Here is a 13,276-nt window from a genome sequence, read left to right as displayed (position 1 = left end):
ACCTCAATTGATAAAATAATACTCACTCTGTCCCATTATAAGTGTCAAAGTTTGAAAAACACAAAGTTTAAGGTGGATTGAATGATTACTTTTTATTTTCTTACAAATGACATTAGTGCCCTTGAAAAGTGGGTCCATCAATATTGTTTATTAATGTTAGTTGTGTGTGTTTAAGGGTAAACTTGGAAATTGACTAATAAATTTTAAAAGTGAACACTTGTAATAGGACAACTAAAAAAGGAAATGTAGACACTTATAATGGGACAGATGGAATATTTTTTATGAAATCCCGATGTAAATATATTGGCCTCAGAGAAACTATAAATTAATAATTACCAAAATATTCCAAAATTCTAGAATTGTCTAGTAAAATATAAATCTATAGTCACTTGTTTTTTTGTAAACTTCAAATCCATATTTAGTTCATCTTTAAATATCCCTATTGCACTTAAGAGTTGAGGCATTGTATTCTTATGGCATTTAAAACATTAATCTTTAACGTGGAAGAAATGTCCAACTCATAACCTTCCAAAATCTTACAATAAAACCTTTTACGGTAGAAAATTTTAAATGCTCTAATTATCCCAACATCACATGGTTGAATTTTTGAAGTCATGTTTGACGGTAGAAAAAAACTCGATGTTTTGCAACCCTTGAATGTTAATTGAATGAGCTAGACAATTATCCACTATCAAGAGAACTTTTCGACCGTGCATTTGAACATCTAGCCAATAAACATATTCTTCGAAAAGTAACTCAGTCATCTATGCTCTTTAAAGTAATTTATTAATTTATCGATATAACATTATCTCGTTAAATTAATAAAATATCACAGTTTCAATATTATTAATTTATAAAAATTCTACTGTAATAATAATAAGAATAATTATATATAAAGCGATGGACAAGAGTGAACACAACAAAAAGAGTAAACAAATTGTGTTCACATGCATGCATGTTGACCAGACAAACATAATTGACTTTTGAATAGAATTTGAATTGCAAGTGGGAATGTAACGTGGGGCCCATTGTGTACGTACGTGTGTCCTCGGCACAAAGCCAACGCCACAAGTTTCAACCAAACCGAAGAGACTGAGTATAACTATATCGTTACACCTCAACCAAGCTTGTTTCTACGTTTGACATTTGTACGAGGAGAGTTATGTTGATTCGGTCCCATATTATTATTTTGTAATGTAATTAATGAAGTCGCGAAATATCATAGCAAGGTAAGGTCGAAATAAAATGATCCTCAAAAGTCAAAACGATAGAAAGTATTTTAATACATTAATATTAGGTTTATCTGAATTGTTAAAAAAATTAAAAAGTTTAATAGCAAGTTAGAATAAATATTATGGTCTATGGAACATTATGTAACTCAGATTTATAATTAAGCTAATTTAATATGTTTATAAGACACAAAATGCACACCCGTATACACATCTAATATATTCTCGAACACGAACATTAATAACGAACTTTGTAATATATACTAAGAAATTACCTACTAGAGTTAGCCGGTGTTAATATTAAGAAAATATTGGTTCTATAAAAGTCAGGGCCTGCCCCGAGGATTTAAATACCTTGGCCGAGCCAAAATAAAAAAGGCCCGTATAGGTTAAACGGATTACAGATAAAAAAATGTTTTAGACCTAATAATATAATTTTTTTTGTTGCGTATGGCTTAAACGGTTCAGACAATAGACAAATAATTATTAATCAATATTGTAAAACAGGATCACCAATAATTTTTTAAAAAATAAACCTTTTTAGCTTCTTTGAGTTTCGGTTTCATTGGTATTTAAAAGATAAAATATTCCGTATAACTCAACTATTGTTTAAGGTTTTTCTTAAAAAATATTCTTTTAGAGAAAAATTTCCAAAGAAATAAACATGCTTCTTAATTATTAGTTAGAAATAGACAAGTCGAATAAATTTATAGCTAGTATAAAATTAAAAATTTTGATATAGAAGATATAATAATCTGATAAAACTAAAAGAACAAAACCATTAGTTATATCAAATCATTTAGTATTAAATAAAAACTAAAATTAAATTACCCCTTCAATTAAGTTAGATAAAAAGAAAACAAAAAGGAAAAAATGTATGTGTAAAGTGCTTATTGAGTTCCGATGTCAGAAATAAATAGAGACCATCCACTTTCAATTAATAAAATAATATTCTCTCTCTCAAAACATCTTCTTCGTTACCATGCCTTCACAAAACACCTTTGCCGGAAAACTTCTATCACTTCCTAAAAAAAACCGGGGATATGCATAAAAAAATTCCGGCCCTCAAAATTTATGTGCCTAAACCGGTTGTCCGGCTCGCACTACCCTAGGGCCGGGCCTGATAAAAGTTGATCATTATAAGTAAATACATTTTAACCTAGATAAATATTGCACTTAGTAATCCTCAACCCTTGTAAAAATTACGCTGACTTAGACAATTTTAATAAAACTAATTGAATTAACAAGAGGTGGAGAAGGGAGAGGGATAGCGGGAAGCTCTTGAGAGACATCCTTGTTTGCTGAGGTAGATAGTGGAGAAAATGGAGAGAAGGTTCCGGACATTTTATAGTGAGAATAACTTAAAGGGGTCGACCTTAAAAAGAGAGAGAGGGGTCCGGGGACGGAGAGATGAAAATCTCACCACTCCACTAGGGAAATCATTTCGAGAAAAAAAGACAAAAAAATCCAAACTAAAAAACCGCTTTCTATACCGTCTCCAGTGTATGGAGCCATGTCAGTTGTTTGACGAGGTTGTCCCTTGGGGACTCTACTCCCCATGAAGCCGAGAAGGGATATGCGAAGTCTTAATTCACTCATAATGCGTGATTCATCTTTCACTCAATTTATCATCATATAATAAAATTGTGTTTTAAGTTTATGCTCACTATGATTCTCCATTTTTATCTTTGTATGTTCAACTCAGATAGAATAAATTATAAATTTACACACTTAATGTAGCTTAAGTTTTATTGTTATATATTAATAAATTTATTTTATAAAAGTTTAATAAATCTATAGAAATATAGAAGAGAAGTTATAAGATTTTTTGGAATCATGAAAACAAATTACAAAAAATTTAAAGGGTTATAATTCACAAACTTAGTCTTTGAGTTCATTCATTCATAGCCGCTAACGAAGTTTCACCATAAAGGGCCACAGACAAACCCTTGTAATCAGGGGTGTACCTACATGGAGGATAAGAAGGGTTGTGCCTACAGCCTACCAATTAAAAAAAAGAACTTAATGTTATTGATATGATGTATTCCCGATCGCCATCCATAAATTTTTGGTTAAGCCTCCTGATTGTCCTCCAAGAAATATTTTGGATCCACCACATTTTGTAATGTGGGTGTCCCACGTACTGTTTGTCTGTGAGGTGTTACATAATAGCCGGTTAACCACCAAAAAACATTGGATTGCTCAATGGATACTCAAGTTCAGTTTTACCTGTTAAGTTTTACCTCTTTATCCATTCACATGTGTTCATAACCTACAGCTTGCCACTCACACACTACCTCACTGACCCACTACCATCACATCGGTGTACCTAACACTCACTCAGAGTCTCTTAATTACCATTCAAGTCTCTTATTAGCTCAACATTTACCAGTGCATAGATAACTGGACACGTTAGTGAATGCTAAATTTACATGACTAACCAAAAAGTTTTTTTACCTACCGTTAACAATGTTTTAAATAAAATTTTGTCTTGTTAAAAAGTTATGGTTCAAGTCTCATCATTAAAAGAAAAATATAATAACTTAGAAGTATAGTTACACTTGTGGTCTAAAAAAAACTATGTGTTTGAGATTCCTTATTTTACTTTCTTATAACTTTTTCATAAATTAATAAGTTACAAAGTTATAAATTATTAGCTTATCTTTCACAATAAAACACGACACCAAACGCCTTTTAACTTTTTCAAATGTTAATAAGTTATTAAAAATAAACACCCCTAAATAAATACTAGTATAGTAGCTCAAATCTTGAAATCAACTCACGTTGACTTTGTACGTACACACCAAAAAGACCCTTTATGTTCACACTCCATCCAGAACAGCCGTTGGCTTCCAAGAAAGAGTCAAGATCCTTCGCATTACTTTGCTGACTCTACTTGCATCACTTCATTAATATACTTCCAACCATACATTCATATATTCCCATTACCCACAAACTATATCTTCATACCAACCCACATCAACTGCTCACCACCTATATATCTTCATACACACATACATTTGAATCTTGACAGATCATGGGTTGTTTCCCTTTCTTCTTCAACCGGAGAGCTGACCCACCAAAACATTTTCCAAAATTTAAAGATGGTAAACTTTTATTCAACCATTGGTTTATAACTTCATTTTCTTGCTATATTTTTATTAATTGATCATAAACAGAGCTATCAGATGTTCAGAATCTTAAACTTTACTCTTACAAGGAGCTAAGAATCGCTACGGATAATTTCAGCCCAGCTAACAAGATAGGAGAAGGCGGTTTCGGTCCGGTTTATTGGGTATGTTTATATAATTTGTGTTAGAATCAAATACAAATTGCTTTTAACATGAGAAGCTGGTTATTATTGCGATTTAGTTATTGAACTAGAGCAATTATTATTACGTTGCTTTATTTACTGTAGTGTAATAACTAGACGTGCACAAAAAAACCGGTTCCGGAACCTAACCGGTGGAACCGAACCGGAACCGGTTCCAGTTCCAACCCGGTTGGAACAATGCCCGGTTTGGGTATTTTTGTACCCGAAAATCGTACCCGGTTCTCCTATTTGTATGTCAGTACCAGTTCCAACCCGGTTCCTACCCGGTTCTTAATTGGAACCGGTTCGGTTCGTACCCGGAAAAACCGGTTCCGACGGGTTTTTTTTGAAGGGTCAAACAAAAGTCAAACTAGCCGTTTTAAATTAAAAACTAACTATTACAAACATTATTAAAACATAAACGATACTAAACATAACAACTAAAACATAAAAAACAAAGTCCGTCGTTTTAATCCGGGAATACTTATTTTTGGGTTGTAGAGCCGGACGACTCTCCCACTTCCGTTTTTTTAGCTTCCAATCTTCTTTTCTCTCGACAATACTTATTCGTATGTTTTCGTAATGTCGAGTTGGACCCTGCTTTAAGAAACTTCGAGCAATATTTGCAACGTGCCAACTCATGTGAGTCGGTCATGAGACACAAATCGTAATGAACCCAAACATCGGGGCATCTTGTTGTTTCGATCACCATAACAACGTCATCATTGGTTGCCATTTGTTGTCGGTTTAAGGTTAATTGTGGTTTGGAGTGTGTTTTATAGTTTTGGAAGTGGTTTAACAAGTAAACAAACAAACCTTGCTATTCATAGTAAGAAAATAACCTATTTATAGTTAAAAAACCGGTTCCAACGGTCAAAAACGGCTATATAGCCGTTGGAACCGGTTCCTAACGGCTCTAATTTTTAAATTTCAAAAAAAACCGGTGGAACCGGTTTTTACGTAAAAACCGGTTCCGGTTCATACCCTACCCGGTTCTTAAAAGTTCGCATATCTGGGCATCGGTTCGGGTCGGGAACCGAACCGGTTCTTGATTGGAACCGGTGCCATTTTACAACCCGGTGTAAAAAAACCGGTTTGGAACCGGTTCGGGTTTTCCATTTGAACCCGATTTGTGCACCTCTAGTAATAACAACTACTCTAGTTTCACGTTAAAATATATTTGTACTGGATTCCACCTCATATAATCTTTTTTATTGGTTAATTGTTTCTTTTGTTATAGATTTATAGTTATAAATTTGTGCCATTTTTGTAATCTGTAGGGAAGATTAAAACATGGGAAATATGTTGCAATAAAGGTTCTTTCTTCTGAATCAAAACAAGGAGCAAGAGAATTCTTGACAGAAATAAAAGTGATCTATGAAATCGAGCACGAGAATTTAGCTAAGCTTCGTGGCTGTTGTGTCGAAGGAGATAACAGGATTCTGGTGTATGAGTATATTGAGAATAACAGTTTGGCTCAGACCCTTCTTGGTAATTTCATATTTACATCTTTTTTTGTTTTTAACGGTCATGTTTTTTAATCGATCTTTGCTAATAAAAGTTGAACTTTATTTAAAGGTGGAGGCCATTGTTCGATTCAGTTTAGTTGGGAAACAAGAACCAATATTTGCATTGGAATTGCGAAAGGGCTCGCTTATCTTCATGAGGAAGTGAAGCCGCATATAGTTCATAGGGATATTAAAGCGAGTAATATTCTTCTTGATAAAGATTTAACACCCAAGATTTCTGATTTTGGATTAGCAAAGTTAATACCCGCAAATATGACACATGTCAGCACGCGAGTGGCTGGAACAATGTAAGTTTTGAGTTTCTTTTTTTATTTAAAATTTACTGTTTGTTGCTAAATTTTTTACTAATATATGTTTTTATGTTGTATTAGTGGTTATTTGGCACCAGAATATGCGATTAGAGGCCATTTGACACGTAAAGCAGATGTATATAGTTTTGGTGTTCTTCTCATAGAAATTGTGGGTGGGAGATGCAACACAAACTCATTATTGCCTTTTGAAGAACAATTCATTCTTGAGAGGGTAAGTACTAAGTAGTTATCATTACTTCATTAGATAATAGATATATGCTTATTTTGTGCAATTTTACTTTGTTTTGCCGCGACTTCTAACCCTAATAATAAAGTTTGTTCAAAACACTTGCAGCTCGCTTGAAATCGGCTTGTTTGTAAACATACATGCCCAAGCCAAGGTTGCCTTGCTAGTTGGCTTGTTCGTTAGTTGGCTCATTAAAAGTAAAGCTCAAATTTTATTTATATATACTTATGGCATTTAAATAAAAAAAGAACAATAAAATTATGAAAATTCTAGTTTGGTTGAAATTAAAGTAAAGCCAAAATTTCAATATATAAAAATTATAACAGAAAATAACAGCCCAAATTCAATATATACAAATTATAAATTTTATAGTTTATAATTATATATATATATATACATATATGTTTTAAATATTATTGGTAGTTTATATGTAATAATTATCATTATATGTGAAAATAAGAAACTTAAAAAAGTTTTAAAATAATTGAGCCAGCTTGAGCTTTTGACGAGTTCAGCTCATTAAGATAAGCGAGCCAAGCCCACACTGGCTTGGCTCGTTTACATTTTATTCATAATCAGTTTTTAGTAATCGGGTACACGTATTTTGCTGCAAATCATCTGATAATTTAATTATATTTTGTATTAAACAGGTATGGGATCTTTACGAAAGAAATGAATTAGTAGAGCTTGTAGACACATCAATGCACGGCGACTTCAATGCAGAACAAGCGTGTAAATACTTAAAAATCGGTCTTTTATGCACCCAAGACATTACAAAGCTTAGACCCATGATGTCAACCGTGGTCAAGATGTTATCGGGCCAAATAAATGTTGACAAGTACACGATCACTAAACCGGGCCTGATTTCAGATTTCATGGATCTCAAGATCAGAAGCAACCCTTGTAAAACCGCTTGTGATAATCAAGACCCAAAAAAAAACATATTTACTACTATTACTTCAAGTCCTGATAGTGCAGAACATTCATTATCATCATCCAACACATCACCACACACCTTGACATATACAGATACTTGGGATCAGACTTCTTAGATACAAATGTCATTCCTCACAAATGTAAATGTGTACATTTTTGTTTTATATGATTTGAATTATGAAGATTGAGGTGTTTTTGTAAAAGCTCTTTCTTTTAAATGGGAAATTAATGGTAGAGATTTGGAAAAATGGTTTGGTTTTGAATACTTTTGCCTCTAAATTGTTTTTATTTTATTTTTTGTATTATATTTTAGTTTTTGAGTGGTACGGATGTAAATATCCGGAAAAATCGCCAGCTTAGAAGTTTTTTTTTCTTTTTTTTAAAGGTACATGATTGATAAACACTTTGATACTGCAAGAGAAAACTGACTCAAAAACTCGATACAATAATTCACTATTGATTATCCCATTCAAAGCCTCTACCCAAACCCTAAACTTAATAGATCTACCCATAACTTGTGACCAAGACTATACCATGTTAATCCTATTACAATTAGAAACTAAACCAGCATGATCAAATTGTCATATTAAGTTCTTCTATATTCACCGACTTGTGAATACGGTTTGAAATTACCAACATTTAATAAACTAGTTGAATTAACAAGGGGTTGAGAGAAGGAAGAGGGAGAGCGAGAAGCTCATGAGAGACATCCTTGGTTGTTAGTCAAGGAAGAAAAAAATAAAGAGGCTTGTGAGCGTATATAATACTGATGTTCTAAGACAACTTAGAGCCCTTGTGATGCATGGCTCCATCCTTCACTCAAGTATGTTCGTGCCACCGATACAATAACTGTTAAACGAGGCGATATTTTAGGGTGTTACGGTTTGATCTCATGGGGAGGCTGGAGGAGATCAAGATAACAATTAAAATTAGTTTTTAATTATTTGGTTTATCCAGTTAAGTGTGTCCTTATCGGTTTAGAAATCATTGTTTTATTTTAAGTTTATTAAAGTGTCTTATGATATAAACTCTACTAGTCTTCTTTTTAATTGTAATTCAATTCCATTCTAGTTTATCAAGAAAGAGACGTTTAAGACTTAACGGGCCAACCTTCTGTTCTTTGTTCTGTTTATTTGTTATGCTGATACAAGATCAGTTCTCACTACCTGTTCAAGTGTAACAATAACAACCCACTTATTTTTCATTTATAATTTTCTGAAGTAATATGTTCATTCTTCACTCATCCTTACATTTTTCACATTATCACTATTCATTATACACTTAGTTTGATTGCTGATTTAGATCAGCAATCAAGGATTGGAGACGTGAGGATGAAACGGATTATTATTCACGGGTTGAGGCCGGAACTTCAGTTGTTTATCGCTGCTATTTAGGGTTGGGCGACCCAACCGTCACTCTCGGAATTTGAAAATTATTTATCCGGGAAGGAATCGTTAGCTAAACGGATAGCAGGTGTGTCGGTTTCCGCTGTACCAAAGCAAGAAAACGAGGCGTTGTTTGCGGGAAAATGAAAAGGCAAGTACAAACCCAACCACGGTTACAACAAAAATAAACCATGGGATTGATTGAACAACTTCAACAAATGGTATAAACCTGAGGAAGGAAACCAACATGAAGGAGGTAACGATCGAAAGAATTGGAACCTTAGTAAACAGGGTAAACGTCTGTCGTTTAAAGCTTTTAAGTGTTATAATTGTGGCATGCGAGGACACATCACAAAGTATGGTACATTGGGTGCAACTGAATAAGGAAACGCCACGACAACCCAAAATCGAACTGAAGCCTTGGGATGCCGAGGCCCATTATGTCGGAATTGAAGAAGTTCATGCGTTAAAGGCTACCGTAAAATCCTCTTTAAATTCGTTAAATGATTGGATTGTAGATTCGGGTTGTTCGAATCACCTAACGAGTGAAAAGGAGCGGTTAAAGAACCCAGTTAAGTACGAGGGTAATCAGGTTGTAGTTATAGCCGACGACTCGCGACACGACACGACATGACTCGTATGGGTGAGGTTGATCTCTCATCAGCTTCCAAGAAAAGTGGTTTGGTTCTTAAAAACGTGTTTCATGTTCACGACATGAAAAAGAACTTATTGTCGGTTCCTCAAATCACCAACACCGGAAGATATGCTCTGTTCGGGCCAAACGAGGTGAATATTTTTGTTAAGTTTGAAACCAAATCCATACTAGTGATTCAAGGGAGAAAGAAAGACTTGGTTTATGTATTGTCTGCCGGGACTTCGTATGTGAATCAGGTGAAGAGGAATTTAAATGCATATATGTGGCATCAACGTTTAAGTCATGTCGGGTATGATAAACTTCAATTAATCGTGAAAAAGAAGTTGGTGGCGGGAATACCCGAACTCGAAGTAAAAACAGATGTTGTGTGTGGTGGTTGTCAGTTTGGAAAGGCTCATAAGCAACTGTTTGATAACTCTAGTTATCGAGCCAAAGCCCCCTTCGAACTCGTTTATACCGGTGTGTTCGGCCCGGTAAAGCAACCAAGGTCAAAGGTATGGTTTTTATGATATTATTTATTGATGATTATTCGAAATATTTGTGGGTATATTTCATGAAAGGAGAAAGTTGAAGCCTTTGAACGATTCAAAGAATTAAAGTTGGAAGCTGAACGAGACTTATAACGAAACATCGAGCGCCTCCGATCCGATAACGGAGGCGAGTATACTTCCAAAGAATTTTCTTTGTTTTTGAAAGAAAATAAGATTAGACGTCAACTTACTTGTTCAAATACTCCCGAGAAAAACGGGGTTCGAAGAGAAAGAACCGAACCCTAACTAACATGATCGGAAGCATGATGCATAACAAGAATGTACCAGGGAGATTTTGGGCTGAGGCAATGAGTATCGCTGCATTCGTAAGTAATAGATTTCCACAAAAGGGAATGGGCTACGAGTCACTGATGTGCTAAAAGTAGTCAAATAATTATTAACTAAAAATAAGCTAATCTAGACACTAAGTAATAATTCTAAACTCTTAAACTTAACTTAAACTACTAACCGGCAAGTGTACCGGTCGAATCTAGTACAGCTAAGTAAGTCCGGATATCGAACTCACGAGACTCTATAAATTACGAAACTAGCAAACAAGACTCAACTGCAAGAAACGACTATTTATTAATAATATTTGAGGGGGAATTTAATACTAATTAATTAAAACTCTAAATACTAATTAACTATTACTTAAAACTTACTAATTATTAATTAATGATTACTTAATTGTTAAACTAATTATTAAATACTTAACCCTAGACCTAATTAATATAATAATAATAATAAAACATAATTATAACCTTAAACTAATTAATTAATTAGTAAAACCTTAACCCTAATTACTTTAAACTAATAAACAATTTAGAAAATTTGGATTAATTCAGATGATAAAGATAACTACCTAAGCTAGAATCCCCAAAGTTACGGTTATTAATTAAATGGAAAACTCAAGTTATGGAACTGGGATCATGAAATAGACCCTTGACAGAAAACCCGAACAGGACCCTTGAACTTCAAGAAGACGCCTATGGATTTCTAACAAGTTTTAAGACTCACCAGTTTATTAATTAAACTTCCTTACGGTTATTTAATCGCTTATGTCTAAGTATCTTTATGACGAAAACCTACCTTACAGCGCGGAATTCAAAGATAGCAAAGCAGACTCAATGAACTTAATAGACTAAGCTGACAATCAAACCTAGACGGGCTCCTTACGAAGAACTAAATCTAGCAATCCCGACAAGCAAAGATCTATCAATTGCCTATCACATTACAACTTTTTAGACTAGCAGCTCACTTTTATCTGTTTAATTGATTTTTTTGTTTCTATGATTTTAATCGATATTAATCACAAACTAGTCAAGAAAAGACAGTAAATAACCTAACAAAACCATATCCTATAAAACAATCACCAAGGGAAATGTGAAACAATAAATCCAAGTAAACGAAACCAAGCAATCATACGCATTAATTAAATCAAACTCAACAGTTTACTTAGAACATAAAATCCATAACGAAACGAAATCCAAACAAAATCAAACCGAACTAAGGTTCATCACAACCTAGGTAGTTTATGAGGTTTAGCCTAGCATCATGTAATCTAAATCAAACAAAACAAATAAAACTGAAAACATGGTGAAATAATGAGAAATGAAAGATTAAAGGCGATAAAAACCGTAGTCTTCGATCTTGAACGTAAAGCTCTTCACCGGATGTTCTCGTGTCTTCCAAACCTCCACGAAACTCGAATGATAGCTCTCAAAACTCCAAATTCGTCTGGGGGCAGCAGGTTATTGTCAGGTTTAAGTTAAAGATGTTTAAATACCTAAAACAAGGCCCAACATGTAGCAAAAACGAAATAAAAAAATCATCCAGCAACCCCTAGGCGCCGCGCGACGGGCTTTGGCCTCCCCGGTCGCGCGGCGCGGCGTGCTTCAACTAGGAGTCCGGTTAGACCGGCCCGGTCAGACCGGTTCTCTGTTCAGACCCTTCCTGACGCGTTCCGGGTCTCCGTTTCAGCTCTTTTTAGCTCATTTTTCGTCCTTTTTAATCACAATCAAATCCCGGAACCTACGAAACATAAAAATGTTAGTAGTATACAAATCACGACAAAAAACAAACAAAAACTATTAAAATATTAATTAAAATATACACGGGAAACATAAACATTTAGCATTATATCAGTCACCATACGAGAAGATGTTCGTTCAAGGTCCGACCGAATGTTAGTTATTTTCGGATCTTTGGATGTGTGTGTTACGTGTTCATCCTGGGGCATCTCAGACACAATTTGGAGAAAAAGGCAATGGGATGTATATTTGTTGGTCACGATAATGAAAAGAAAGGTTTGCGTTGTTGTGAACTGAGTACAGGGATAATTTATATATCATGAGATGTAATGTTTGATGAAAACTCATCTTGGTGGTCCCCGAGTAAAGAAGACTTGCCCGATACTCAAGACTTGCAAAAAGGTTTGGATAATTATGTTTCAATGTAATTAAATAATGAAGTGGAGGTTGAATCCACTGTTCAACCAGTTGAGATCCAAATAGAAAACACTGAACCTAGTGGCAGCGCACGAGTCACTCCATGTTGCTCGAGGTACGTTAGCCGGTCAGTCAGGTTCCCGGTTCATAAAGTCAAGCAATCAAGCAACTGTCGAGGTAAGTTCACCAGCTGTCTGAAGGTATGAACGGGCAAGTAAACCGAACCAGTCGTATGCAAACGTCGCCTTACTTGTTAGTCGAGAAACTGAACGTGAACCCGAAACCTTTGAACAGGCCATACGGGATCCTAAGTGGATGGAAGCCATGAAGAAAGAGTTAGAAGCTTTAGCCAGCAACGAGACTTGGCATCTTGTTCCGAAGCCGGGCGATGTAAAACCAATTACTTGTAAGTGAGTTTTTAAAATTAAAAGACAGGTCGATATAAAGATATAAAGCTCGATTATTGGCATTCATAGGATTACGGGATCGATTATGAAGATACGTTTAGTCCCATAGCTAAACTCGTTTTTGTTCGAGTAATTTTAGCTATCGTTGCGTGCAAAGGTTGGGATTTGTGGCAAATTTATGTAAGTAATGTGTTTTTGTATGGCGATTTAGATCGAGTAATATACATGGATCAGCTGGGAGGTTTTGTAAGTCAAAATTTTACTAATTATGTTTGTCAGTTAAAGAAAGCAATTTACGGTCTAAAAAG

At 34.6% G+C, this 13,276-nt stretch overlaps 1 protein-coding gene across 1 annotated transcript; it reads left to right on the top strand.

Moving 5' to 3' along the window:
* The first annotated feature begins 4,248 nt into the window (after positions 1-4,248).
* On the top strand, positions 4,249-7,691 carry LOC143554335 (cold-responsive protein kinase 1-like). Its single transcript, XM_077044114.1, has 6 exons — positions 4,249-4,336; positions 4,409-4,524; positions 5,823-6,033; positions 6,121-6,358; positions 6,443-6,593; positions 7,259-7,691. The coding sequence occupies exons 1-6, from the start codon at positions 4,267-4,269 to the stop codon at positions 7,658-7,660; spliced, it is 1,188 nt and encodes a 395-aa protein (XP_076900229.1). The 5' UTR covers positions 4,249-4,266; the 3' UTR covers positions 7,661-7,691.
* Positions 7,692-13,276: the final 5,585 nt, after the last annotated feature.

This window comes from Bidens hawaiensis, unplaced genomic scaffold (genome assembly GCF_021521415.1).
Source record: "Bidens hawaiensis isolate Kalapana, Puna unplaced genomic scaffold, B.hawaiensis_p1.1 tig00017589_1, whole genome shotgun sequence".
Taxonomy (NCBI): Eukaryota; Viridiplantae; Streptophyta; class Magnoliopsida; order Asterales; family Asteraceae; genus Bidens; species Bidens hawaiensis.
This window is presented reverse-complemented; position numbering and strand designations above follow the sequence as displayed.

Coding starts and splice junctions, on each gene's coding strand:
- LOC143554335 (XM_077044114.1), top strand. CDS start 4,267: ATGGGTTGTTTCCCTTTCTTCTTCAACCGGAGAGCTGACCCACCAAAA. Junction 4,525..5,822: donor GTTTCGGTCCGGTTTATTGG/GTATGTTTATAT, acceptor TGTAATCTGTAG/GGAAGATTAAAACATGGGAA. Junction 6,359..6,442: donor ACGCGAGTGGCTGGAACAAT/GTAAGTTTTGAG, acceptor ATGTTGTATTAG/TGGTTATTTGGCACCAGAAT.